Source organism: Argentina silus (assembly GCF_951799395.1).
Source record: "Argentina silus genome assembly, chromosome: 2".
NCBI lineage: Eukaryota > Metazoa > Chordata > Actinopteri > Argentiniformes > Argentinidae > Argentina > Argentina silus.
The window spans coordinates 16408425-16436309 of NC_139656.1; the positions used below are offsets into that span (position 1 = coordinate 16408425).

General features: G+C 40.5%; 3 protein-coding genes across 3 annotated transcripts in view; 1 reads left to right on the top strand and 2 right to left on the bottom strand.

Annotated features, from left to right (window-relative positions):
- Positions 1-4765: 4765 nt before the first annotated feature.
- Positions 4766-7451, top strand: LOC310801110 (low choriolytic enzyme-like; the record flags this gene model as incomplete). The annotated part of the gene is made up of 7 exons (XM_083665100.1): positions 4766-4826; positions 5454-5552; positions 5849-6001; positions 6227-6344; positions 6656-6834; positions 7029-7110; positions 7275-7451. The coding sequence occupies 7 exons, from the start codon at positions 4766-4768 to the stop codon at positions 7444-7446; spliced, it is 864 nt and encodes a 287-aa protein (XP_083521226.1). The 3' UTR covers positions 7447-7451.
- A 127-nt stretch (positions 7452-7578) lies between these two features.
- fadd (Fas (tnfrsf6)-associated via death domain) lies at positions 7579-11120 on the bottom strand. The gene is made up of 2 exons (XM_083665099.1): positions 10433-11120; positions 7579-8809 (listed from the first exon to the last, which is right to left on the bottom strand). Exons 1-2 carry the CDS (start codon positions 10728-10730, stop codon positions 8529-8531), a joined length of 579 nt encoding a protein of 192 aa, XP_083521225.1. The 5' UTR covers positions 10731-11120; the 3' UTR covers positions 7579-8528.
- A 1167-nt stretch (positions 11121-12287) lies between these two features.
- The window catches only part of ano1a (anoctamin 1, calcium activated chloride channel a), a gene marked incomplete at its 5' end in the record, with an annotated part of 35268 nt that continues 19670 nt past the window's right edge, over positions 12288-27885 (bottom strand). Inside the window, 11 exons of the mRNA XM_083665179.1 lie at positions 12288-21090; positions 21273-21378; positions 21501-21685; positions 21910-21962; positions 22779-22931; positions 25194-25336; positions 25572-25672; positions 26375-26432; positions 26672-26783; positions 27081-27282; positions 27532-27606. Coding sequence (XP_083521305.1) covers positions 20866-21090; positions 21273-21378; positions 21501-21685; positions 21910-21962; positions 22779-22931; positions 25194-25336; positions 25572-25672; positions 26375-26432; positions 26672-26783; positions 27081-27282; positions 27532-27606 — 1413 coding nt within the window. The 3' untranslated portion in view covers positions 12288-20865. The remainder of the gene's footprint in view (positions 21091-21272; positions 21379-21500; positions 21686-21909; positions 21963-22778; positions 22932-25193; positions 25337-25571; positions 25673-26374; positions 26433-26671; positions 26784-27080; positions 27283-27531; positions 27607-27885) is intronic.

A 27885-nucleotide genomic window follows, 5' to 3' on the forward strand; every position in this document is an offset into this window, starting at 1 on the left:
ATGTAAAATTGGCGTCAATGATCAAAAAGCAATTGAGGTGAATGTGCCCTCATTTTAGTATGCAACTATATATACACGTGTACTGAAAGTAGGATTGCACATCGCTTTGTCCATAGATCACATAAAGGGTCAACTGACAGCCCTACAAAATATTTATACTTTATTATTATAAGGAAATAGTGCTCCTATAATGCAAACTGCTGACTGCCTTGTTGATGTAATGACTCCATGTTAAAACTGCACGTCTCTGGCTGCCATGTCTATGTTCAAGTTCACCATGGGTCTTCTGGCCCTGCTGCTGGTGTTTGCATCTTGGGCAGAAGAGGTAAGACAGCTGTAATGGGTTAAAAATCACTGAACTTTTAAAAGAGAATTTATTTTACCAGTTAAAAGGATAGTTCACCCAAATTACAAGGTCACATACAGTATTTAGTTCCTTACCCTGAAAGGTGTAAACAAACAAACATGCTAATTTATGGTACATTGACTTCCAATGGTTTTGGTTAAAAATTAGTTAGTGATTACTGACACTGCCAAGATCAAAATAATTAAATTGTGGATTGAAGTCTGTCCTTGTCCATAGACTCCTTTCAGGGTAAGGAACCAAATATTGTAAGTAATATGGGTGAACTATGCCTTAAAAATATCATACATTACTCTATATTAGTCCAATTGTGGTTCTTTGTGATTTCCATCATTGCATATTTGTTACTATGACACACTCTCTTTCCAACCCCAATGTAGGCAGGTACGTCCACATGCACTTTAGAGCAGAAATTCATGTAGCCAAATAACTCTCCCTCTCCAGAGACTGCTGTGGTGGAGGACACATCAACGGCCTCATTTATAACCGTTACGTATGCACTAAATAGACCCCAAAACATACATGCTCCAGTTTTCACGCAAAAGTCTGCATTTATAAAACTTGAACTTGACGTGAGAATATGCTTACCTTCACGAAAACTTCTGACCATGTGTACGCCCACTCTAGAGGCAAATAGTATGTTTGAAAGGATCACTTTTGAACAGTTTTCGACCAGCAGTGATCAGTGCAGATCAGCACCCTTGAATACCTGTTGCATGATGGGGGTAAAATCTGTCAGACTTGCTGTGGATTCATGCAGTTACTTCTCACACACTGCATGAAGTAGTAAGTGCCTTGATTGCTGAAGGCACTTTTCATGGCCAATAATGAATGTTTTTTTGACAGGAAAAGCATATGCCGCGATGTGTATACTGTGGTAGGATGTACACTCATTGAACACTTTATTCGGAACACCTTTACACCTTCTTATGGCGGAGGTGGTGTAATGGTGTGGGGAATGTTTTCTTGGCCAATCAATCATGCTTGAATGCCACAGCCTATTTGAGTATTGTTGCTGACCATGTGCATCTCTTCATGGCCACCATTTACCCATCTTCTAATGGCTACTTCCAGCATGAAAATGCACCATGTCACAAAGCAAAAGTCTCAAACTGGTTTTATGAACATGACAATGAGTTGAATGTTCTTCAGTGGCCTTCCCAGTCACCGGATCTAAATCCAATAAAACACCTTTTGGATGTGGTAGAACAGGAGATTCACAGCTTGAAAGTGCATATGAAAAATCTCAGGAATTTGGTGATGCAATCATGCCATCATGGACCAGAATCTCAAAGGAATGTTTCCAACATCTTGTGTATGTGGGTATGTGGTGTCACACTTCTGATCAATCAACATCACAATTCATGCAGTTTGGTCTGCCTTAAAGCACATCATCATTCTGAGGTTGATTTGCTGTATATAGAATTCAATAAAAAACAATATATAAAACATAAAAGCATTGCCTAGGTAAATATTTGAAGCCATAGTTCCTACCTTGTCTTGCATTTCAGTTCATGCCAAATATCTGTGTTCCACGAGCAGATCCACTCCGACCGTGACAACCACACCCATGTTCACCTGCGGAACGTCCAGTCTGGTGAGTGGCTTGGCGATCTATCACAGGCCACTGTATGATGCATATTTGATCAACATCTGATTCAAACTGTCCCTTTCTAACCATGTCAGACCTGGTTCTTCATGGATCCATGTCTGAACCTCTTTTGAAGACACTTAGGATCAAAAAGTTGATTTTAGAAACCCCCGACAAAAAAAACAACTTTTGAAAGATTAGCACCCTCAACCAGGGAACTTCTTATGACTACAACTCTGTCATGCAGTAACACACGTGAATCAACTGCTTTTACGAATCTATCTTTCTAGCATCCACCATTACATTATCACAACCCACCTATCCAGCTCTCGTACAGACATTAGACAAACATATCAGCAAATAATTAATAAATATAACTGATTGCCTTTAACTCTGTGATTATAGGTACGCCTTCTCCAAGATCAACCAGCCCACCGTGCTGCCCATCCCCAACAGCAATGGCTCAACAGGCTGCTCAACGTGTGCTGTAACTCGCCCAATGCCACATTTAAAACTTCAAGCACCATACTCTGTACTTCATACGATCATACTATATACTGTCTGCCACCTTATACATCAATTGAGTGATTTTCAAAGAAACTTAAAAGCTGACGTACGTGAACATTTTCCTGCGCCCACGCTGCGCCTATGTATTGAGAAGCTATTTTCAAAGATCTTTCTATGCTGCACTTATGTGTGGAGGTGAGCGAAAAAAGAGGCGGACATGCCTAATTTAAATAACGTTGCCTTACTCATATCATTTTAGAATGGACTGTGACTTGGAAAGAGGAAATCGAGGTCAGATTGAGTTCAAATCAAGGGGTCACTCAAAACCCACATGAATAATGTGTAAGAGCCACCAATAATATGTTTGTTATTTTCATTTAAGATCATATATGGTTTGGACTATTTGTATACCCTTTAGTTGATTATAGGCTTAATTATGTTGTTTTGTTTTTAAGATGAACCTTCACCATCTACTGAGTGCAACAGTGATGAGTCTGAACCATCCCTCCTGTGTTTCATTGTTGACTGTCATACTTAATTGATACCACCAGATGGCGCAGCCTACACCGGGTGCCTTTCTTCTTCTTCCCTTTACCCGTCTTCACCTACAACAGAATCACCCTCCATAACAAAATGAGCGGACAAAAAAAGCGGAAGATTGACAGCGAGTGTCGGGGTTTCAACATGGAGTGGACTGCAAAATATGTTTTCATTGAAATACGATCAAAGGCCGTATGTCTCATTTGTCAAGAAAGCGTTGCCGTATACAAGGAATACAACAATACAGACACTTTGCCTCCAAGCATGCTAACTATGCTAGCAACTCCTCATCTGAAGAAAGGGCCGCTACTGCTGCAAGGTTAGCAGCCAACTTACAGGCTCAGCAAAACTTTTTTGTTCGTCAATCTACTATTCAAGACGTCAGCACAAAAGCCTGTTATCTACTGGCATACAAACTATCAAAGGCAAGCAAGCGTTTCTCTGAAGGGGAGTTTTTGAAGGAATGTATGGTAGAGACAGCAAGTCTTTTATGTCCAGAAAACAAAAGTAAATTTGAAAACATAAGTTTATCACACAGAACAGTTAGTCGCCGCGTAGAACTAATTGACGAAGACTTGGCCAATGGGTTAAGCAAGAAAGCAGAGTTTTACTCGTTAGCCCTGGACGAAAGTAGTGATATAAAAGACACTGCGCAACTATTGATTTTTGTCGGGGGGATTAATGACAACTTCGAAATCACAGAGGAGTTTTTGGCCATGGAGTCCATGAGGGGTTAAATCAATTAAATCCATCAATGGTGAGTTGTTTTTATTTAACAATAACATTTATTAATTAAAAAGTGGGAAAAAGGAAATAGATTTCACATAGGCTATATTTTATGCTCGCTCATTTTCCATCTCATCTACTAATGGTCCGGCCCACAGGTCAGTTTTAAAAACTTAATGTGGCCCTTGAGCCAAAAAGTTTGCCCACCCCTGATCTAAAGCATCTAGCATCTACACAACTGTAACTAGTCCTATATATTCTATTTTCTAGGCATGGTCTTTGTCTGGTGATAAAGCAATTTAAATTAGATTTTCCCAAAGTATGGTGCACCACCTACCCTGGTACCCAACACAATGTGGAAAAAGTTAAGGGGTCTGAATACTTTCAGCTGGCACTGTATATGAATCTGTTATAAAAAAAGAATATATACATTTTTAAAATACTTTATGTAAGTATGCATGTACTGTATGTTACACCAATGAACATGAGTTTGGAGGGCTAAAACTGTTAAATATCAAGGCATTAAACCTCTCGCTTAAAGATGTTTAAAAGGGGCCTTTTCACCTTTTATTCAGATGAAAACTGCCCATTTCAAGTGGATTGGATTCAAGTGGATTGACAATGGAACATTGTTTACATTATCCTCCTTTTTGAATGAAGCATACAGAGTTTGCTACAATTAAACACCACAAACAAAAATTAAACACCGCACATGTCATATTTCCCAGGCGGTTAATTTTCCAGTGACTGCAGAGTTCCCACCTTGTGTCAAGTATGTCTCAAAATGGCCTCACTTGTCAGCAAATATTGGTGTCCATTTAACCTTATTTGGGGGTCTCTTATCTATGTATGTGCTTGTGGAAACAGTATAAAAGCTTATTATAACTATCCACTTTTCACCCATTCCTTTTCGGAACTCTGAGGTAAGCACTTCCTATTCCTATTCTTATATGCATGTGGGCTAATAGGACTAATACTCAGCTAAGACATTAATGATTCTTCCTTGGTGGTTTTGACCCTGCAGGTTTTTGGCTGCCATGTTTGTTTTCAAGTTCACGGTGGGTCTTCTGGCCCTGCTGCTGGTGTCCTCGGCCTGGGGTGTGGAGCAGACTGAGGTGAGTCACACAAGACACTAAGCTGGGGGTTACTTCATCTCACCACTCGAGGTTAGAGGTTACTTTACCGCCAAAAAAACGACACCTCAATGACATTTTTACAAACAGCTGTTAGTGACTTGTCTGTCAGTAAATGCAAACTAAAATGATTGTACGACAAAAACGCTTAAAAGAGTCTTGACACCATGAGAACCAGTATTATTTTTTCATAATTTTTCATATTTTACTAATTGAAAATGTTGAATCTACAGTATGTTCCCCATGAATTGATATACTTTATATTATTGATGTACTTTATACTTCATTAATGTATTATCTTTCTTCACTGTCTGTCATTTTATGTTGTTCCTTGAAGGAAGGTGAGAAAATAAAAATGTTGGCACTCTTAAGTTGAATGTCAATAAATCAATCAACCAATCAATGAATCAATCAAGCGATTTATTGAAAATGAACAGCAAAATAATCTTACATCCCTAGTAGTGCAATACACATACCTCTGAAAATGTTGGGGAACTAAACTATAATTATGACAAAATATTTGTCACCAATTAACTTAATTGACACCATCACACATCTCCAACCATATTACATCTACATGGCTTACATTAAGAAATCAATGACCACTCTTTTACAGAGAATGTTGTGGAGGAGGACACGTCTGCCAGGCTCTCTGTCTCTGAGCTGCTGGAGAGAGCTAACAGGAACCTGAGTAAGTTGGAACCATTTACAAGGGATGTGTGATGGAAATGAAAATTACGATGAATATTGTTGGTCATTTTAGTGTCGCCCTATGTATATGCTGGAAATAAAGAGGAAAGTGAGTTTTCATGTATTGTATCTGCATTTGACTGTTAAGGATAACACATTCAACTACAGCAACTACAGGTTTCTACAGGGGAGAAAAGTTGATTATTTATTTTTACCTTCTGCCAGTGTAACACTGTAAATTGTTAATGTTTTGAACAACCCCCCATAGTAACCTGTTCTCCATGTTCTAACCTCAAGTCCCTGACTTTGACGAGCCTGAGCTGATGGGTGACATTGCTATAAAATCTGCTGATGGGAAGAATGCTGATCCTTGCACCGCAAATGGATGTATGTGGGGAAAGTACAATGATGGCATGGTCTACATCCCCTACGTCATTGCCAACCACTACTGTAAGTATTCATTCAAGGTTACCAGTCTAAAAATCTAATTGACATTGATCATTTTGTATGAAACATTTGTCCTTTTTTGACCACAAAAAAGAATTGAAGAAGGTATCTTATAACTTTACATCCTGAATGTCCTATGCTACAGCAGTTTGCAAAGGCTTTGATATGTTAAGCTGTAACTAGACAGAAAAGTAATCTGACTGAGGCTTGTTTTTATTATATGACCAGCATCTCGCGAGCTGTCCATCATCCAGCGTGGTCTTGACTCCTTCTCCGCCTTCTCCTGCATTCGCTTCAAGCCTCGCTACAATGAGAGGGACTACCTCAGCATTGAGTCTCGCAGTGGGTAAGTCTGAATTTCAATCACATCATAGGATTACCATGTCAATGCATAAGTGATTGAATTTCTCTATGAGGGATCATAACCCATTCAATCATTGAATTTGCAATCCCTGCATTGTTCATAAGGCTATCGTGAATTCCCATTAACCTATATCTTTGTCCCCAACTTTTCTCAAAACTGTACAATGGACTGCAGCCTCAATTAAATCAATTGCAGATAAAGACAAACTGCACTACGGGTTTGTTTACCCTGTATAAGAAGTCTTAACCACAAACTGAGACTCAAATGGCGCCTTGGCCCTTGTCCTTCACCAGGTGCTACTCTTACGTTGGCCGCACTGGCTATGCCCAGACCGTGTCTCTGAGCCGTCAGGGTTGCCTGTACCACAACACCGTCCAGCACGAGCTCCTGCATGCCCTGGGCTTCAACCATGAGCAGACCCGCTCAGACCGTGACAACTACATCTATGTCTACTGGGAGAACATCATTGATGGTTCTATACATCCTTATCCTGTCCTTCTGTCTATCTCTGTCACTGTTAATTCAATCCATAGTCTTTAGATTTGTCAAGGGGCAGCTTCCTTGGGGTAGCATATTATACCTTATAACACCTATTCGTTTCTAGCAGAAGTCTCTTGACTATTTCCTGGATTCTGATTAAGCTTATTTTTCTATTGTTTTTCCCAGACATGAAGTACAATTTCAACAAGATCAACACCCTGAACCAGGGAACGCCCTATGACTACAACTCTGTCATGCAGTACTCAAGGTCAGCAAAATAGCTCTATTATTTCTCTGAAATAATAAACGTGATCAACTTTCCATCCATTTCTACCATTCCCGAGATATGATCAATCAGACCAAGGTGGAGAATCAGCAGTGACGCTACTGGTTAAAAACATTTGTGTTGCATTGTGATTTGTGTTGTAACAGGTATGCCTTCTCCAAGAACAACCTCCCCACCATGGTGCCCGTCCCCAACAGCAACGTGGCTTTTGGCGAGGCCACCCAGATGAGCAACCACGACATCACCAGGCTCAATAATCTGTACAGGTGTTACAACTGTAAGTACAGTACAACCATAATCAATGAAGAACAAATTTGATTCTCATAATTCAAAAAGAGGTTACATAGAGGTTAATAACAATGTTACAATGACAAGTGGCATGTAATGACAACCAATCCCAGAATTATGTGCACCTCAAAATAAAGCATAAGAGTTGGGATATATTATTACTGACCACTTGTATCAAGAACTTAGCATGCTCTTTTTCCATTTGCCCCCTTTAGAAACAGAATAATACCTGTGATCTCACTTCCAATGGACTCAGGAGCATTCCGCTGAAGGAGTTGAGTGACCTCTAGTAGTTGAATTAATAAAATGTATTTTGCCTTTCAAAACACTGAGGCTGTCTAACACAAAAATCATAATAAACCTGATCAACTGAAATGAAAAGCTCACCTGTGTTACTCCTTTTATTCAAACACAGCACTCCAAATAAGTTTTCATTTAACTTGCCTAAAACAAACAGAATTTTGGCAACAATTATCAGTACAATGAATAATCTTGACACACCAGTGCTCACTGATACAAATACTGAAGGCCATTTTTGGGTGGTGTCGAATTTGCAATGATTTTGATGAATACAATATAATAACAACAAGCTAAATACTTACAATAATAGCCTGAAGCAAACATGACACATAACCTTCCCTCCCTGACAACTTAACAGTGGAAACAAGACATAGGGTAAATTATATAAATTAGAATTGCTATCATTCCTTGGGGAACAGGAATGAATGGACCAGGAATAGCCATAGCACCCAGAGAACCCATTGTGAGAAATTATTATAGATGCCCATTAACCTCGAGACAATTTATATGATGAGTTGTCAAAGTCAAGTGACAGGCCATCATTTGTCCATTACATTTTACAATCTCAGTAGAAAATGTGGTGTAATGGCTACAAACAGATGTTTCATAATGACTTGAGTCATACTAGTTGATGCTTAACAGTATGGCTCAGAGAGATTTCATGACAATAAAGTCAAGATGAATTTGGATGAATATCAATGGCCATAAGGTGATACTCTTCCATCTGAAAACCAAATCTTGTAGGCTACAATATCTATTAAGCCAAAACAACTAAATAACTAAGGCCTGAGAGATGATGGTTTCCTCCACTTTCACTGTCCATTGGCCTTTTCCAGTTCTTTCTGCACCAGATCAGCAGTGTAATTCAGTCGACAGGAGCGAAGGGCCTTGATCAAGTCCTCTGTTTTTGCCTCAGCTTTTTGTATTTTCCTCCATTCCTTCAGAAGCTCCACTACTTTCTCCTCCAAATTGAAAGGATGTTTCTCTGACACATGGTCCAGCTTGGCCTCTGACAGGCCTAGATTTCGGCCAAATACACGCCACCCCCGTCCAAGATTAGCAGTTATCATCCTTGTGGCAATGTCAAGTTTTTCTGGAAGAGATGGGATACAATTAATGTACAGTAGTCCACCACAAAGATAATAGCCTACTTCAGACATTTTGGATAAGACCTATTTCATACACCAATGTAACCTAGAAGCTACATACAATAGGTTATCCCTCATTTAACTTGACAGGATGTTCAAAATGTGCATCCTTGAAGAGTATGTTTTTCATGACAACAGGTGCCCGTAAGCTGAGTAATTCTGACCCTTTATCAAATCAAATCATAGTTTATTTATCATATTGACACATATGTAAATGGTACAATGAAATGCTTGTTATAAGCAACCTCTCAACAGCGCAGTGTAAATATAAGGATAGAAATAAAAAGAGAACAATAACAAAACAGGCAATAAGCCACAGTACCGTACTAAATACAATCAATAATAATAATAACAGTCAATCAATAAGTGCAACCTTAGATATGGTGGAATATATACAGATAAACATTATTATGAATATAGCAACAATGGTGGGAGTGAGTATGTGTGCGAGTGTATGTAGTATGTGATGTGCTGGGGTGAGTGCAAATTGTCTCTTGTACAGGTGAGCAGCAGGTAGTGCTGTGCTGTACTGTAGTTGCAACTGCATCCTGAGGCTTCACACTCGGGTTGCATAAAAATACAAAGACAAAAACAGAAAACACACCTCTGCACTCTATCGCTGAATAAAAATGTGCTTCAAGATAATATTTGTGTTTCTTGCAGAAAGTTGGAATGAAGTGAAAATACTCACCAGAAGTTATGTTTGATCTGTTTTTCCCCCTGGTGGTGGTGTATTCTGGTTGCCGGCTCATGCAAGTGCACGCTTTACCCTCAAGTCGCATACCAGGAGTTTTGTGCAAGACTGTGTCATTCTTCTAACTACGGAAGGCCTATTAGGCCTTTTTTTACACCGTTTACCCGTGATAATTTTCTTGGTTAACTCGTTCTCTCAAGATCTCATTATTATCCCATTATCTCAAGATAACAAATGTTGTTTTCCCGAGATAACGGGATAATTTTTCCAAGATCTCGAGTAGTTTTTAACCAGAGAAGTAATGGGCACGAAACGTTGTTTTCCCAAGATAACAAATAAATGTAACGTGAGATTTCCAACTGCATCACACTTGACATGACATGCTGATTGACAGATGACCTGAACACTAAGGTAAGCCTACTTCTTCGTTTGGGTTTTGCTTTTCTTTAGTTTTTTTTTTTGCAAACGATATAATGACATGAATAACTCGAGATCACGAAAAAACTAAGAAAATTAACTCGTTATCACGGGAAAACGGAGTAAAAAGTATGAATACATGGCCTTTTAAGTGTTCCGTATCTAAAACGCGGAAAGCGTGCGCTTGCATTACCCGGTACACGGAATACGACAGGGAAAAACAGATACAAAATAACTTCCTTAAAATTGTAATACATAATAGCTATTATGACATAAGTAGGTGGCTAACAATTTACAATAAATGAAGAAATTAAATTAAACCTCAACAGACACGTACCTGTAGAATGACTACGCAACACTTCCCCTATGCGTCACAAGATTCGGTAGAAAAAACAGGCCTCCTTTGACAACATTTTAGTATCATCATAGTTACATTATACGGACAATTTGGGCTTACCTATTTCTTCAGCGTCCGGAAGGTTATCCAGTGACCCGGTGGATTGACTGTCATAGTTGTTGATTTTTTCCACAAGATCAAGCTTACCTATTTCAGTCAAAAGACCCTTTAGGAATTCCGTGTTCCCATGTCCGAGTTTGTTTCTTTCCTTTAGGAGCTGAAAAAGTTTAATTCCACTGTCAGTCCTCTCCATACGGCCCTTCCCAATGTCTTTTAGACAAAGGAACTTCATTTTTTCTAATTGATCAACACTTAGCTCATCGGAAATCCGCAGTAACAAGACATCAAACGCGCTCATGTTGGCTATAAAGTAGAGAAACTCGCTAAGCCACTAGGAAGTGATCATAGCCAACAGTTTTGTAAACGCTTTCGCTTTTGATTTAGCTTGGGGTTCGATAAGGCTACAATGTAACATTCAATAGGCTAATTGTATAATTCAGCTAAGGAAATATTTTATAATAGCCTAGTGTTGGGGAGTAGTTCCGCTCAACTATTAACTACATTTTGCTGTAGCTTGGTGGTAAATAAACTAAATGCAAATCTAAGTAATGTGATCAGTATTTAAAAATAGCTACTACTCACTACATTTCCCCCCCAAAACAAAAAATAAATAAATAGCAATTTAACTATGATTCCAGCCCTTGAACTTCAAATGTCACTCCTACTATTTATTCCCTCATTGCTTTCATCTGTGTTCTCTCAGCTTCAATAGTGGAACTCCGACCATCTCCTTTCGGTCAATGTAAATGTATGTAAATGAGGATTTATTCAAAATAAGAGCACCCAAGTTAAACTTTATTTTGCATTTAAACATGGTAAATAGGGGTCAAGGAACCACGACAAATATGCTAATTATATATATCTTAACAAATATATATCAATCATAACCATATAATATGCTCTAGATTCAAACTCACCTGATGTGCATTCTGCATCAAGGAAGGTGACACCAAGAGGCTGAACAAGCTTATTAGGGAAGCTGGTTCTGTCCTTGGTGTCACCCTGGACACTGTGGAGGAAGGTGGCTTCTAGGAGGATGAGGACCAAACTCCTGGCCATCATGGACAATCCCCCCCCCCCCCCCCCCCCATCCTGTACATGACACTTTGGTAGAGCAGAGAAGCTCCTTTAGCAACAGATTATTACAACCACATTGCACTAAGGAGCGCTATAGGAGATCTTTTCTGCCTGCCGACAACTCCTCTGGCTGGCTCAATCGGGGTGATCAGAGTCAGGCTGGGGGATGTTAAATCATACTGAACTGTTGTTACTGTATATAATGTTTCAGATGGCTATTTTATTTTATTTTATTATTTATTTATGTATTTATTTATTATTATTATTCTATTATCACTTGATTGTGTTGTTGTTGTTTGTTTATGATGTGAGCTGCTGTAACGCCTTAATTTCCCTTGGGGGATGAATAAAATACATATCTATCTATTTAACTCGCTTTTATTTTGAAGCCGCGAAAACGGCGATAAGCGAAACCGGAAGTCATAATGGAGTTATATGGAGCTTTTTAGAGCTCAGAGAACACAGATACTGCTTTCCGTCTCTCCACTTTGCTCCACCATATCTGTTTCTATATTTCCTAGTGATGTCAGAGCGTTTCAGTTTCTGTCATAATGTCATAATTCACTAGTCATCTTTCAGTAACTGTCTTTCGTGTGTTGGACACTGCCCATCAATGAATCTTTTGTTAGATCAGTGAAATAGCTTTCGGTCGTTTCAACCTCATTTCCCCCCTATTTTCCTAGGAGGCCTATTGTTTCATGAGCATGAAACGAATAGGCCTACATACAGAAATACACCTGGATTTGCAGACACCGACAAAAATAAGTGAGACACCAACTCACAACGTATTATTTTATTGTAATTAAAATATGCTAAAATTGCAATAGAATAATATATCGTCTGACATTAAGAAAATGAGTTTGGACTTCAGGCTGACAGCTAACAAGTCAAGTCCCCGCAACTTTCTGCGAATGTTCCAATAAAGTCTCTCGGAGGTCCTGAATGTCGAGAACGTCGTAAAAGGCTTTTTTTTTATAGGCCCAACATTAGGCTACTTCAGACATATCAAGATCGGTCCTGAATGTCACGTTAATTTGAGGACATTCTAGGGACATATAAGAACGTTCCGTAAAGGTCCACTATTGGTCCTCAATGTCACGTATTGTACTTTGAGGACATTATTGAGACATCCCACGCCTTTATATGTCTGAAATAATTATACAAAATAACGTCATAAGTAACATACAGGCACCCTAAAAATATCACCTTACCCGGAATCACCAGGGACGTTATAACGTCGAGGGGACCCTCACGTTGACATGACATTAACAGGGACCTTAATAACGTTGCTGCAACATTACGAAACGTAATTTTGTTAGCTGACCTCTGAAAAAAAAAAGCCACCTATGTGCTTTAGGATAAAGCCCGGTTGTCTAAAACCTCAAAAGACGTTTGTATAGAAATAAATACTAAAATCAGCTAATGCTGTACAATTTCAAATTGTATTTTTTTTTTCAACACAGTTTTCCTCTAATGCTCTAGTCTAGTTAATCTAAATCAACATGTAAGAGTATCATGACTGAAAGTTCCTATGAGTAGTAGGCCTATCAATGAGGAATAAATTGCCACTGTAGTTAAAACGTAAATCAAGGTCAATGTTGTGGCAATTAAGCACACTTAAGTTATACAATCAGGGATGGAAATTAAGCTAGCCCGCTGGCCTGAGGTTAGTATTTGTCAGAGCTGGCTAGTGAAAAATGTGTCCAATATGTGTCCTAAGATTTTCATCTTAATTGCAAAAAGAAGAGCTAAGTTGTTCAATGTTATGTGCATTTATGGGAAATGAAAATAGTGTAGTAGATTTGAATTGAAATATATGAATTAGATATTAATTGAAATATTTGTTATGTTAGAAAATAATATCGTTGCTTCAGCCATTGTTTTAGACCATAGGCTAGTAGAATGTCACCTAGTAAAAATTGTAGTCAACTAGCCCGGCTGGCAAGTGCCCAAAAGTTCCATCCCTGTACAATGGAAATAAAAATTAAACAAAGTAGAAACAGTCGATATAAGTTGTTGAAAAAACAATGTCTCCTCGCATCAGAAAATAAAATGTGTGGTATTTTACAAAAAAATACCTGATGTTATACATTCCTACAAATAAATTGTAGCCCATGTTAACAGACATCACACGTAAATGCATCTCATATCATCAGTATCAAAATACAAACACCTGGGTATGCTTCCAGTAATACAGTGCATTCGGAAAGTATTCAGACACCTTCACTTTGTCCACATTTTGTTATGTTACAGCCTTATTCTAATTAATTAAATTCATTTTTTCCCCTCATCAATCTACACACAATACCCCATAATGACAAAGCCAAAACAGGTTTTTAGAAATATTAGCTAATTTATTAAAAATAAAAAACAGAAATATCACATTTACATAAGTATTCAGGCCCTTTACTCAGTACGTTGTTGAGGCACCTTTGGCAGCAATTAATCAAGTCTTCTTGGGTATGACGCTACAAGCTTGGCACACCTGTATTTGGGGAGTTTCTCCCATTCTTCTCTGCAGATCAAGCTCTGTCAGGTTGGATGGGGAACGTCAGGGCACAGCTATTTTCAGGTCTCTCCAGAGATGTTCGATCAGGTTCAAGTTCGGGCTCTGGCTGGGCCACTCAAGGACATTCAGAGACTTGTCCCGAAGCCACTCCTGCATTGTCTTGGCTGTGTGCTTAGGGTCGTTGTCCTGTTGGAATGTGAACCTTCGCCCCAGTCTGCGGTCCTGAACGCTCTGGAGCAGGTTTTCATCAACAATCTCTCTGTACTTTGCTCCGTTCATGTTTCCCTCGATCCTGACTAGTCTCCCAGTCCCTGCCGCTGAAAAACAACACCACAGCATGATGCTACCACCACCATGCTTCACCGTAGGGATGGTATTGGTGATGAGCGGTGCCTGGTTTCCTCCAGACGTGACGCTTGGCATTTAGGCTAAAGAGTTCAATCTTGGTTTCATCAGACCAGAGAACCTTGTTTCTCATGGTCTGAGAGTCCTTTAGGTGCCTTTTGGCAAACTCCAAGCGGGCTGTTGTGCTTTTTTTTTTTAATGAGGAGTGGCTTCCGTCTGGCCACTCTACCATAAAGGCCTGATTGGTGGAGTGCTGCAGAGATGGTTGTCCTTCTGGAAGGTTCTCCCATCTCTACAGAGGAACTCTGGAGCTCTGTCAGAGTGACCATTGGGTTCTTGGTCACCTCCCTGACAATGGCCCTTCTCCCCCTATTGCTTAGTTTGGCCGGGCGGCCAGCTCTAGGAAGAGTCTTAGTGGTTCCAAAGTTCTTCCATTTAAGAATGATGGGGACTACTGTGTTCTTGGGGACCTTCAATACTGCAGACATTTTTTTGTACCCTTCCCCAGATCTGTGCCTCGACACAATCCTGTCTCGGTCAACAGACAATTCCTTCGAACTCATGGCTTGATTTTTGCTCTGACATGCACTGTCAACTGTGGGACCTTATGTAGACAGGTGTGTGCCGTTCCAAATCATGTCCAATCAATTGAATTTACCACAGGTGGACTCCAATCAAGTCGTAGAAACATCTCAAGGATGATCAATGGAAACAGGATGCACCCGAGCTCAATTTCAAGCTACTAAGTATTTTTATTCTATTAGTTCGTTTTTTCACTGCTCTGAGTGTACTGAGTGCTACCTACATCTTGTATTGCTCACAAACCCTCTCTCTCTATACCAGCAAATATCACAATGTGCTTCCTCCCCATTCCTGTTGTTTCATCCATCAGGAGGACACATCGACGCTACACCCCCACTTGCAATCCTTCCAATCTAATCTACCCACCATGCTCGATTTACCACAACCTCACTGTCGCGGGAGGACTTTGGAACTGCCAGTCAGCAGTCCGGAAAGCAGAGGCTATCTCAGCCTATGCCTGCTTCGTGTCCCTCCACTTCTTTGCTCTCACAGAGACATGGATTACACCGGATAACACAGCTACTCCGGCAGCCCTCTCTGACGCCTACTCCTTTTCTCATTCCCCTAGACTCTCTGGTTGAGGGGGAGGAACAGGACTCCTCATCTCGCCTAAGTGGTCACATAATGTCCTTCCCGTCACACCTGTCCATATCCACCTTCGAATTCCATGCTGTTTCTGTCACTTCCCCAGTCAAATTTCACATTGTTGTTATCTATCGTCCACCAGGTCAGCTTGGCCACTTCTTAGATGAGATGGCTGTCCTTCTCAGCTTCTTCCTTGAAGACGGCACACCGCTCACACTACTGGGTGACTTCAACATCCAGTCGGAGAACCCTCACTCGTCTGGAGCACTTGACCTTCTCTCCTCCTTCGGCCTTACCCTGTCCCACTTTCCTCCAACGGGCAATCAGCTCGACCTTGTCTTCACCAGATCCTCCCATACCTCCAACCTTACTGTTACCCCTCTTCCAGTTTCTGATCATCATTTTGTATCCTTCTTCCTTCCTCTCAAATCCTCCCTCTTCCAGTCAGTCTCTACCCACACTGTATCCTCTTGTTGCAACCTGCGTACCCTCTCACTCACCGCTCTCTCTTCCTCTGTCTTATCCGCCCTACCCTCTGTTGAATCCTTCTCCCTTCTATCCACTAATGCAGCCTCCTCCACCCTCCTGTCCACTCTTTCCTCATCCTTCGACTCTCTCTGTCCACAGACCTCAAGGCCGGCACAATCCTCTCCACATGCTCCCTGGCTGTCTGAAACCCTACAAGCTTGTAGAATAGGGCTCCGGGCAGCTGAGAGGAAATGGAGAAAAACTGGCCTCCCTGATAACCTAGACGCTTATCTCTCTCTCCTCCTCAACTACACCTCATCTGCATCAGCTGCTAAAGCTTCTTACTACCATTCCAAAATTCAATCCTCTGCCTCTGACCCAAGGAAACTGTTCTCCACATTCTCCTCACTCCTCAACCAACCTCCTCCCTGTCCTCTCTCCTCCCTGTCTACCGATGACTGTCACCTACTTTGAAAAGAAGGTTGATGACATTAGCAGCTCTTTCCCTCTACCTCTCACCAACACTGCTACCTCTCCTCCCAAACCCACTGCGCTACACCGGGTCTCTGGTTTATCAGATTTTTTTCACCCCTCTCCCCTGATGATGTTCTAAAACTGGTCACATCCAAGCGGGCAACCACCTGCCCCCTCGATCCTATCCCCTCCCCCTTTCTCCAATCCATCTCCAAAGACCTCCTTCCATTCCTTACCACCTTAATCAATTCCTCTCTATCCACAGGATCTGCCCCAGCTGCCTTCAAGACAGCCAGAGTCAAGCCTCTTCACAAGAAACCAACTCGACACGTCTGCTGTCCATAACTACAGACCGGTATCCCTTCTCTCCTGAGACTGTTCTCCTTGCTGTCACAGAGGCCCTCCACTCTGCTCAAGCTTCCTCCCTGTCCTCTGTTCTCATTCTTCTGGACCTGTCTGCTGCATTCAACACAGTAAACCACCCGATCCTTCTCTCCACCCTCTCAGAATTCGGCATCTCTGGCTCTGCACTCTCCTAGTTTGCATCCTACCTGGCCGATCGCTCTTACCAGGTGACGTGGAGAGGACAGCGAGCTCTCACTACTAGGGTCCCCCAGGGCTCCATCCTAGGGCCCTTACTGTTCTGTATACCAAATCTCTTGCCTCTGTAATTTCCTCACATGGTTTCTCCTACCACAGCTATGCAAATGACACTCAACTCTTTCTCTCTTTTCCCCCTTCTGACTCACAGGTGGCAACACGTGTCTCTGTGTGTCTTCCAGACATTTCTGCTTGGATGTCAGCCCACCATCTCAAGCTCAACCTTAACAAGACTGAGCTGCTCTTCCTCCCAGAGAAAGCCTGCCATCGCCAAGACCTCTCCATCCGATGCAGCCAAGAACCTTGGGGTGATCCTTGACAACCATTTATCCTGTGTGGCGAACTTCACAGCGACAGCATGCTCCTGTAGATTCTTCCTCTACAACATCAGAAGGATACATTCATTCCTCACCAGAGAAGCAGCACAACTTTTGGTCCAAACACTTGTGATCTCTCGCCTTGACTACTGCAACGCACTCTTGGCCGGTTTCCCCGCCTCTGCATCAGGCCTCTGCAGCTCATCCAGAACGCTGCCGCCCATCTGGTGTTCAATCTCCCCAAATTCTCCCATGTCACTCCCCTCCTCCGCACCCTTCACTGGCTCCCGGTAGCATCTCGCATCAGATTCAAGACCCTGGTGCTCGCCTACTGGGTGGCAAAGGGAATAGCCCCTCCCTACTTGCAAGCAATGGTCAGCCCCCAAACCCCTGCCCGATCACTTCATTTTTCCACCTCAGCTAGCCGCCTGGCACCGCCGCCTCTACGTGGATGCAGCAGCCGCACTACTCGGTCACGGCTTTTCACTGTCCTGGCGCCCCACTGGTGGAATGAGCTTCCCACCGCTGTCATGACTGCAGAGTCACTACCAATCTTCTGTCGTAGATTGAAGACCCATCTCTTCAGGCTACATGTTAACGGTCCCTCCTAATGACCTCTTCACCCCCACTACCCCCCTGTACAAGTTTCTCTCCTGTTAATAAAAAAATAAATAAAAAAAGCATCTTCTAGCATTGTGACTGCCTATGGCCCCTGGTCTGAGCATTGATTACTTTATCTTATGATGACTGATGCATAGATGATTCACTTACAACAAATACATTTGTTTAAGTAAGTCGCCTAAATGCCATAAATGTAATGTAAATGTAATTTCGAGTGTCATAGCAAAGGGTCTGAATACTTATGTAAATGTGATATCAGTTTTTTTATTTTTAATAAATTAGCAAACATTTCTAAAAAACTGTTTTTTGCTTTGTCAATATGGGGTATTGTGTGTAGATTGATGAGAAAAAACATTTATTGAATCCATTTTAGAAAAAGGCTGTAACATAACAAAATGTGGAAAAAGTTAAGAGGTCTGAATACTTTCTGAAATGTATATTATTACTAAGCATGTTATTTGCCATGTCTCCTAGGATGTATGAAATACATTGCAACAGGTCGATGTTCCATTTCTGTACCATAGGTGCAGGAAATAAAAATATGTTAAGACAGTTAAATATAGCACATCATGAACATGTTTTTTTTTTTATCATAAAAGTGAATAATACATTCCAATAGTGTGTCCTTTTCATTCCATTCTGCTATCTACAGTACATGTTTTCTGAATGAACTTGGGTGTTCATGACACGCAAAGACAGACACAAAGGTCTATAACATTTTTAAAAATAAACATCAGAACTTTAGGAATTATTGAAAATCAGAACATACAGTGCCTTCGGAAAGTATTCAGACCCCTTCACTTTTCCACATTTTGTTGTGTTAGACTCAATATAAAATGGATTAAATTAAAAGAATTTGCCATCTTCAGTAAATTCATTAAAATTTAAATACAGAAATACATCATGTACATAAGTATTAAGACTCTTTGCTATGACACAAATTAGCTAAAATGCAAAAATGTCATTAACAAATCACTCAATAAGTTGAATTGAGTCCATCTCAATGCAAGGAGAATAGAGAATAGGTAATTTTGGAATTAATATTTTTGTTTTATTGGGTGTCTGATTTGCACAGGAATCAATTACACACTGTGTAGATTAGGATGTCACTACCAAATCTGCAAATTTCGTAATTTTCTCCAGATCCTGATCCAAACTCCCCAGTCTCTGCCAGTGACAAACATCCCCATAACTTGATGCAGCTACCACTATTCTTCACATGAGAGAGAGTGCAGAAACTGCACTGCATGTGCTGGATTTGCACCAAACTTAATGCTTTGTAGTAAAACCAAATAAACACATTTCCAGCCACTTTCTTTGCTGTATCACTTGAATTCATTGTTACAAACACAATTATGGATATGAGAGGGATTCTTTTTGGCCACTTGGTTATAGACCAATTTTGTAGAGTGACTGAGATGATGATGTCCCATCGACCATGCTTTTTCCTCTCCACCATTCAACTTTGTAGATTGTTGTGAGTCTCCCCAGGTCTCAGGGTCGCATTCCTGCGCAGTTTGGTTCCTCTCCATTTGCTCAGTTTGTAATGACAATCTGATTCACACAGTGTGTAATTGATTGCTATGCAAATCAGAAACCCTATAAAAACAAAGATATTAATTCCAAAATTACATGAACTATTATCCTTGCATTAAGATGGACTCAATTCAACTTATTGAGTGATTTGTTGATGACATTTTTGCATTTTAGCTAATTTTAAGAGTGTCATTTAAATTTGAATACATTTACTGAAATTTCTAAACATGTTTTTGCTTTGTCATTCTGGGGTATTGTGTGTGGATTGATGGCAAATTCTTTGAACTTAATCCATTTTAAATTGAGTCTATAACACAACAAAATGTGGAAAAAGTGATGGTGTCTGAATACTTTGCGAAGGCACTGCATAGTCTTTGGATGAACATTAAGGTTACTCTCATCAACATTACACAAGATAAGTTCAGCCAAAAGTATTTGAAGTGTGTTGATGGCTACCCTTGCTGTAATATAGGTTTCATCAACTTCATATAGTTAATAAGAACAATATCAATACATGTTTTGCCTGTTATACCTATCTAAGGTTACTATGAAAATCATTATTGACTAAATATTTAACAATGTAAAAATGTATGGTTAACTTAGCTGCAACTGTTACACAAATTAAGCAGTCAAAATACATCTTTCTGAAAGAGGAAGAGAGTATCTTTTTCTGGAACCCATCACCATTAAAGTTAATCGAAAAATTATCCCCTTAAAACAAAAGCCAAACAAAAACAAAAAAAATCCTCCAATCTGATTGCCGGTATGTCTGACAAAGCCAATGATAATTGTCAGAATATTGTTCATAATTAAAACAGTACTACTATAAATAAAACTCTCTGTGATCAATATCAATGAGTAAAAGAACATACAGGACAACAAAAAACACATTGACAAAGAGGAACATTTTGGCTGCTTGGCAAGGTACACAGGCAGAATGGCAAGCTCCCAATTTCTTAAAATAGCAAACGTTACAAACGTTACAAAAGAAACTAAATTAGCTAGCAAAAATTGCATATTCAAAAAGTTCTACATAGCTAATTACCTGCATTGTGCTTTTTTTGTGCAAAAGAGAAAAAAGGCCCATCTGAGCTTTCTGCCTGATACCTGGTTCACCAAAGAGATGGGCAATGACTTGCTACAAGTCAGAAGGGAGGAGGAGGGGAGGCAGGGGCAGAGGCCTGCCAATGGCTGCTGCCTCCCTTTTTGCTTGCTTTGGCCGGTACATATGTGAAGAGTCTAAGTCTAGACAGAGGGACCAAGGGTTCTGGGCAAGAGCTGATGGACGGACAGATGGAGCACACCCACACAGCAGGGCGCTAGTAGTTAGCGTGTGCATGCGAGGCGGGGCGAGAGCGTGGCTGAGGAGGGCTTTGGTTGATGGTTTGGTTGTCTCGGTTGTCTCTGAGGAGCTTCTTGCCCTGCTCCTCCTTCATGAAGAGTTCCACCATCAGGATCTTCTCCTTGTGGATCTGGACACTGATGTCCTTGGGGATGTCGGGGATCAGCCAGTCCACGAAGTCACTCATCAGCATCACCACGTTCTAGAGAGGGGCAGAAGATGATACTGTAAAGACTTAGCCATTTCTTTTACAATTCCATGCAATTCCCCAAACAGGCATTTATAATTATGACAGAATGTGCTCAAGTAGCGTAAACATTAAATATTTAAAATGACTTGTGTGTGTCATATTAATGTCTGTTATTTCTTGTGTGAGGCTCTTACCTGAAAAACAACGACAAAGGCTAGCCGTGCTGCCAGTATAGCCCAGAACTCCTTAGAGAGCTCATAGGCTGTGTTGGACCCTGGTGGCTCCCTGTAGTCCTTATATCTGTGATAACATGATTTACAAAGAGAGGGATTGAAATGACAATACATACAATCATTATAATAGGCTTCACACAGATTATCTTTATGTTACACCTCCTTGGAGGGCCATTTTGATGGTCGTACCTGCATATCTCCACACTGTATCCCAGGTGCATGGGCTGCATAGGGGCAGTGCCAGACTGGAAGTCACTGACATTGAAGTAGGACAAGGTGTGGTTGACAAAGCCGTGCATGGAGCCATCAGGACTGTACATGTACTGGTATACTAGCCGAGGGATGAAGTCAGACGTGAAGGAGATCACAAATGCCTGGAAAGACGGTACAGGTGTTGTGAGGTCAATTTAATAAAGCGATAAATCCCATGTGTTTTTCCAGTATTCAAATAGGTCAAGTAAGTCCAATAATTTGACAACACAAAATATCAATGTTGAAAATGTTTTGCGCATTTTTATTTTGTTATGTGCAGTGACATTTTCTCAGGCAAGACGTTTTTAACTGGACGTGCATATTTATGGGGAGATAATGTACTTACATTTACAATGACTGCTACTTTGCTGAGTCCTCTCAGAAGATTATACCAGATGCCTAAGCAGAAAGAAGACAGACAGGTAATGTGACCAGAGGTCCAGCTTCACACAATTAACTGCTTGGATAACTAACTCTTTCTGATATGCACCAACGTTATAAAAGAAACCGGAGGAGTTGGTGTAATGATTGATTCACTGGTTGTATTTGATAGCATTAGATAAAAAATTATGAACATACACCACAACAAGGACATAATAAGGAGGTTTCTCAACTGAGAAATTGTGGCACCTAAAGGAAGCTCAATAGCACCATCCACTGAGTGAATTGAGAGCATCACAATATTTTACCCATAACAAGTTGTGCAAAAAGGTGTCTTTAAGGTTCTATTCAAATAGGTATTTCATAACAATGCCGCTGTAGGTCTCTAAATCTTGCTTGCAAAAAAAGGCTTATTTGCATTATTTTCAATGGGAAACAATGGATTGTGCTCAAACCAAATAGGTAGCCCTACAGTATGTCCAGCTCTGAGACCACTGGCACGTAAACATAACTCAATAACATAATCACACAAACAAGGCTGTAGAATGTGTGTGGGAGCCTGTGTGTTCAATTGGCAAACTCCTGTTACCTATTTCAATTAGGATGTGTGGTGAGGTGTCGGTAGGGTCATCCCTACGAATCTCCTATTATGTCTAATTCAGTTTTGATATTAGAATAAATGTAAAAATAAAAGCAAAAATTAGGCAAAACCACTTGCCTTTGTGGAAATAAGAAAACATGACTGTTAGAAAATAACATATATAATAATCCTGTAGCATTCATAGACAAAGGATCAGGTTCCCCTGCTGTAAAAGTGTGTTTATGTAAACCTACCAATATCTTTAGCTCTTGCTGCGATAGGTCGCCGGACCTCTGTAACAAACTTCTTAGCATCCAGGCGTATCTCTATAATGTTGTTGAGCAGGGCAAAGAGTGGTGCCAGGGGAAACGAGGCCACAAACAGGGTCACCATCCCGAACTGGATGACTACAAATTAAAACAAAAACAAAATATCATCATCATCTCATTTCATTATGGACACAAGCAATGTTCCCTCTATTTTTTCTGATCTACTTCATAAAAATGTAGCACTACGAGCAACCTAATGTGGAATAGCCAGCATGTATGGGGTGCCGTTTGTAAATCTGACTAGATTTAGAAATCTGGTCAAAATAAATGTCTTCTTTTTAGAAAATGTAATATATATATATCAGAGTCTCAGATTAACACATTTAATTATTTACATCAAATCTTAAATCTTTAGTTATCTTTTAATTATTTAGCAAAAATTGTATATTTAAATGATATCTCATTATACATGCTTCCACTAGGCCAGATTATCCATAAACACAATATTTCCTTACACTGTTATGTGGACGACACCCAGTTATATCTTCCCATTAAACCCCATGATTCATCCAGTTCAGCTTCTCAATGATAGCTTGAAAGATATTAGATGTTGGATGTCTCAGAACTTTTTACAATTGAATGACAGTAAATCTGAGGCAGATATATTTGGCACTCCTAGTTCCATGGTAGCAATACAGGACAGTCTTGGCTGTCTGTCTGCCAATGTCAAATCTTCAGCTCGAACAGGTGGTAGTGTGGAACGTTTATCCACCAAGCTGATACAATCAACACTAACTACTGTGGCAGCACAGGGTGGTGCATGTACAGTAGTCTTATGTTAGCAGGTGTCCCCTTGGCTGAAACACACACAGATGTGTGATTCCCAGTAATAGGACCAGCCCAAAGCATTATCACCGTATTCCCTTTCTAGGGTTTATGGCTTCTGTATGTTGAGGTATGGCTTCTCTATATTAGGGTATGCTGTGAATGTTCCAGTATGTAGGGGTACATGGGAATCCATTGGCTGCTCTAAACCCTGTTTGCTGAATACTGTGGATGGCAATTTACTGTATAAGAATACAAGGCTAATCCACTAAAGCCAGTGAGACAGGGAGTTGGTAAGAATTACTCATGACTGCCTCTATGACATGGTCATACGCCCATAGTACTTCGTAGCACTGAGATTTAAGAATGGTTAAGGCTTCACCATTCTCTGTTTTCAGCCTGCTTTGAGATTGTCCAGTTATTTGGTCTGATGTTACAATTATGAGTGCCCCCACCGACGAGGACATCTAACGAATGAAATTAAACTTCAAGGTCAATCCAGTCTACTTACAGTTGTGGTCAGAAGTTTACATACACTTGTAAAGAACATGTATGTCATGGCAGTCTTGAGTTTCCAATCATTTCTACAACTCTTATTTTTCTGTGATGGATTGATTGGAGCACATACTTCTTTGTCACAAAAAACATTCATGAAGTTTGGTTCTTTTATGAATTTATTATGGGTCTTCTGAAAATGTGACAATCTGCTGGGTCAAAAATATACATACAGCACCTTGAATTATCAATTTTGGTGATGTAGAAAGTTGTGTCAATCAAATTTGTTTTGTGGCATGGCCTCTTAACTTCTTATGAGTGATTATGATTGACTACAGCTGGTGACTTATTTCAGTCCATTTAAATAGGGCTCGTTTGATACACTCATTACACTCAGCCAAAAACGCCATGACATACATGTTCTTTACAAGTGTATGTAAACTTCTGACCACAACTGTAAGTCTGACCACTCTCTGCTTCTCCCTGGTAGACTCTCAGATGCTGAGAAAATGTGAAAATGCATGTTATAGATTTCCACATCAAAGGTTGTGCAATTAATTTGACTCTGGTAGCTAATACTTTGAGCAGCATGAAATACCATAACAGATTTATTATCATAAAACCGAAAGCCAGTAAGGGGATAACTCTGTAAACAGGAATCACTAGGGATGGGGATAAGCTTGCTTGTTATTAATTGCAAGAATCAAAGGTTAATTGCAATAATTTTATAAAAGTCATGACACTATTATATCCATGTCTTCTCTGCGTAACAACAAACAAGGCTCTGACCTAAATATGACAGTGAAAGGATAAAATAATTGGCCATACAAAACAGTGTCCTCCTGTGTACACAATAATTCATTAATCGGACGCTAATAATTTGACCACAATGGATTGAAAAACAGACATGCTCATCCCATTCTGTGCGCCAAACCTCAGTTCAGTCAAAACCCTCAGTAACTGATCCAAGTTCATTGTCCTGCCTTTTATGTAATACAGAGTACATTGAACATGACAGGGATAGCTGATCTCCAATCAGCTGTCAGTAGCTTAACATTATGTGGGGACAGTGTGACTCACTCATCTCCATGTACTCTGGGCTGAGGCCTACGAAGGGACCCAGGAAGTGGTCCTTCTCGTGGCGCTGCAGAGTCTTGTTCAGCTCCTCCTCCTGCTGTGAGTCCATATCTGACTTTCTTCTCCTGATCAGCTTCTTCAGTTTACTGCAGTGAGCAGGGACAGAGCATGGAGCATAGTAATGAATGGGATTAGCCCTACAAGCATTTCTTTCAGAGCACATGATTGTAGGTAGTGTGTACACATAAGTGTGTGTGTGTGTGTGTGTGTGTGTGTGAGGCCGCATGTGTGTGCATGTACTGTTGGGCTCGTTTGTCTGTGTCTTGTCTATGACAGTCAGTCAGTGAGGTTCCACATGGTGCCTGCCTGCTCTGTACTCACGGAATGCCAATTTCAAACAGGTTGTTCTGGATGAGCTGCTTGCCCAACATGGTAATGCAGAGCTGAATGCATAGCTCCATGAGGCAGCCTGCATGGGCACACTAAAAAGAAAAGAGATGTGGTAAAACCAGTCAAATACAGATTACAGGCGTTATCTAATCTAACAGGTTGCATGGGCCCATAGTTAGACTTCAGATTAAATTGGCCTCACACACTTTTGTATCTTTAAAAGGTTTAGACAAGTAAATATGTTTTCACTGATTGGTTAGCTTTGATGTCATCAACAACACCAACTGTTACCCTCTCTGTGACAAACTGTTCTGGCCTAGAAAATGACCAACTCCGTAAACAATCTGCCATCAATGTCCATCTGAGCACCATTCAGCTAAACCAACTTTATCATTTATAACAAAATTGACAAAACAAATAAAAAAAAAAAAAAATTGAACAGATCTCTCCCTCCCTTTTTCTCCTTCAGCACAGTGCTGTGTGTGTGTGTGTGTGTGTGTGTGTGTGTGTGTGTGTGTGTGTGTGTATGTGTGATCGCACCAGCCCCTCCCTCTTGTGCTCCCTCACAGCTGAGAAGGAAAACGCTTCATTTAACATTCTCCCTCATCTACCAGGTCAAAGTAGTGCCACGCAAGATTTTCGAGTAGGGATTTTTCCTAATCGATTATGAGTCCAGGTCCAAGAGTACTCATGTACTCGACAACATGTTCACACCCTTAAAAAATTAATGGATTTAGGCTTTTCAGGTAATGGTAAATGAGATCAGATGAGAACAGATTAACAAATATTATTACCTCCTCCATTCTGTAGGAGCCAATAACATACAGATATCTTCCAGGACGCCCAACAAGTCTGTGGACAAAGCATGTTAAAAACATTTATGTATACAGTAATGGTCAAAAGCCATACTTATAAGACAGGCCAAATGGTAAAACTACAGTATATGGTATCTAGAGTGGATGGCTGTATATACTGTATGTGTTTGAGTTGCACATAGGCATATTGAGTTGCACACAGGGATATTGAGTTGCACACAGGGATATTGAGTTGCACACAGGGATATTGTCAAAAAGAAGAGAGAAGGCTTCAACCTGCCCCTGAAGAAGGCTAGGTAGACAATGGGGGTGAACGCGTTCACAAACTTCAGGACAAATGTCTTGATTATCAGCCTCTCTTCAAAACTCTTGTCTGTCTTTGGCACCTCTGAGAATACAAAACAAACAAATAAACAAATACTTTTTATCTCCTGACTTCTAATGCACTGGATATGCCTAGTGTCAGTGGTCAAGGCTTCAAATCAGAACTGTTGCAAATCTAACTAGCTTTTCTACAATAGCTGACATTGAAAAGTCACATAAGAACAAACATTGTGAATAATGTGTAAATACAGTTGGGTGAGTAAAACCCAAGTTTCAAGTTCCTGTACAGTAAGATCATTGCTAAAAGGGTTGGTGTACAGTAGACTGATCAAATCATGCCTTCTGCATGTGACAGACTAACCCAGAGTGGTAAGCCAGCGGGCGATGGCAGCATAGACCTCATCCATGATGATGATGATCACCAGGTTGATGATGGCGGCGGTGGTCTTGACGGTGGCTCTGATGTTGGAGCGCGCTGCGGGGTGGGAGCTCATGTGCAGAGCCGCCTTGATGGAGATCCTGTACAGGATGACCCCGAATACTATGGCAAAAGTCACACTGACCTGCAAAGACGACAGGAGAAGACACAACTTTTGACCATGTGAGTGGCTAATATGAGAGGATACAAATGTCTCACATGAAACTGCTAGCTCCGATGTCCAGTAACATTTGCTATGTTTCTGTACAGTGATTTGTGACATTTACAGTAAATACAAAATAATTGTATCACATACACTGCCATCAAACACACTGTAATAGCACAGACCGACAATCTATGGGGGCTCATCATGTGGGCAACTCAAAATACTTACCATAAAAAACATCATGATTAAGGCAGTCATGTATGCTGGCATTCGGTCTGTACATGTCAGTTTCACCTTTTCACTCTGAAACATAGAGTCAGCGATACGCACAGTGGGGTGAGAGAATCCAACAAATACATCTGACAGCGATCGTTACCTCAGCAGTGAGTCATTAATGTTGACACACATTTTCCAACAAGCCTGAGCGTCTTTCACCCCTGGCAAATTGATGGCGCTCCAACCAAGCACAGATAATGTAAAAAATGTACTGTCAAATCGCATTTCAATGTACAGCAAAGTGGGTCAATGATTTCAGCCTGTTTTTCCAGATGAAAAAGGTTATGTAATAACCACTTGACTGCG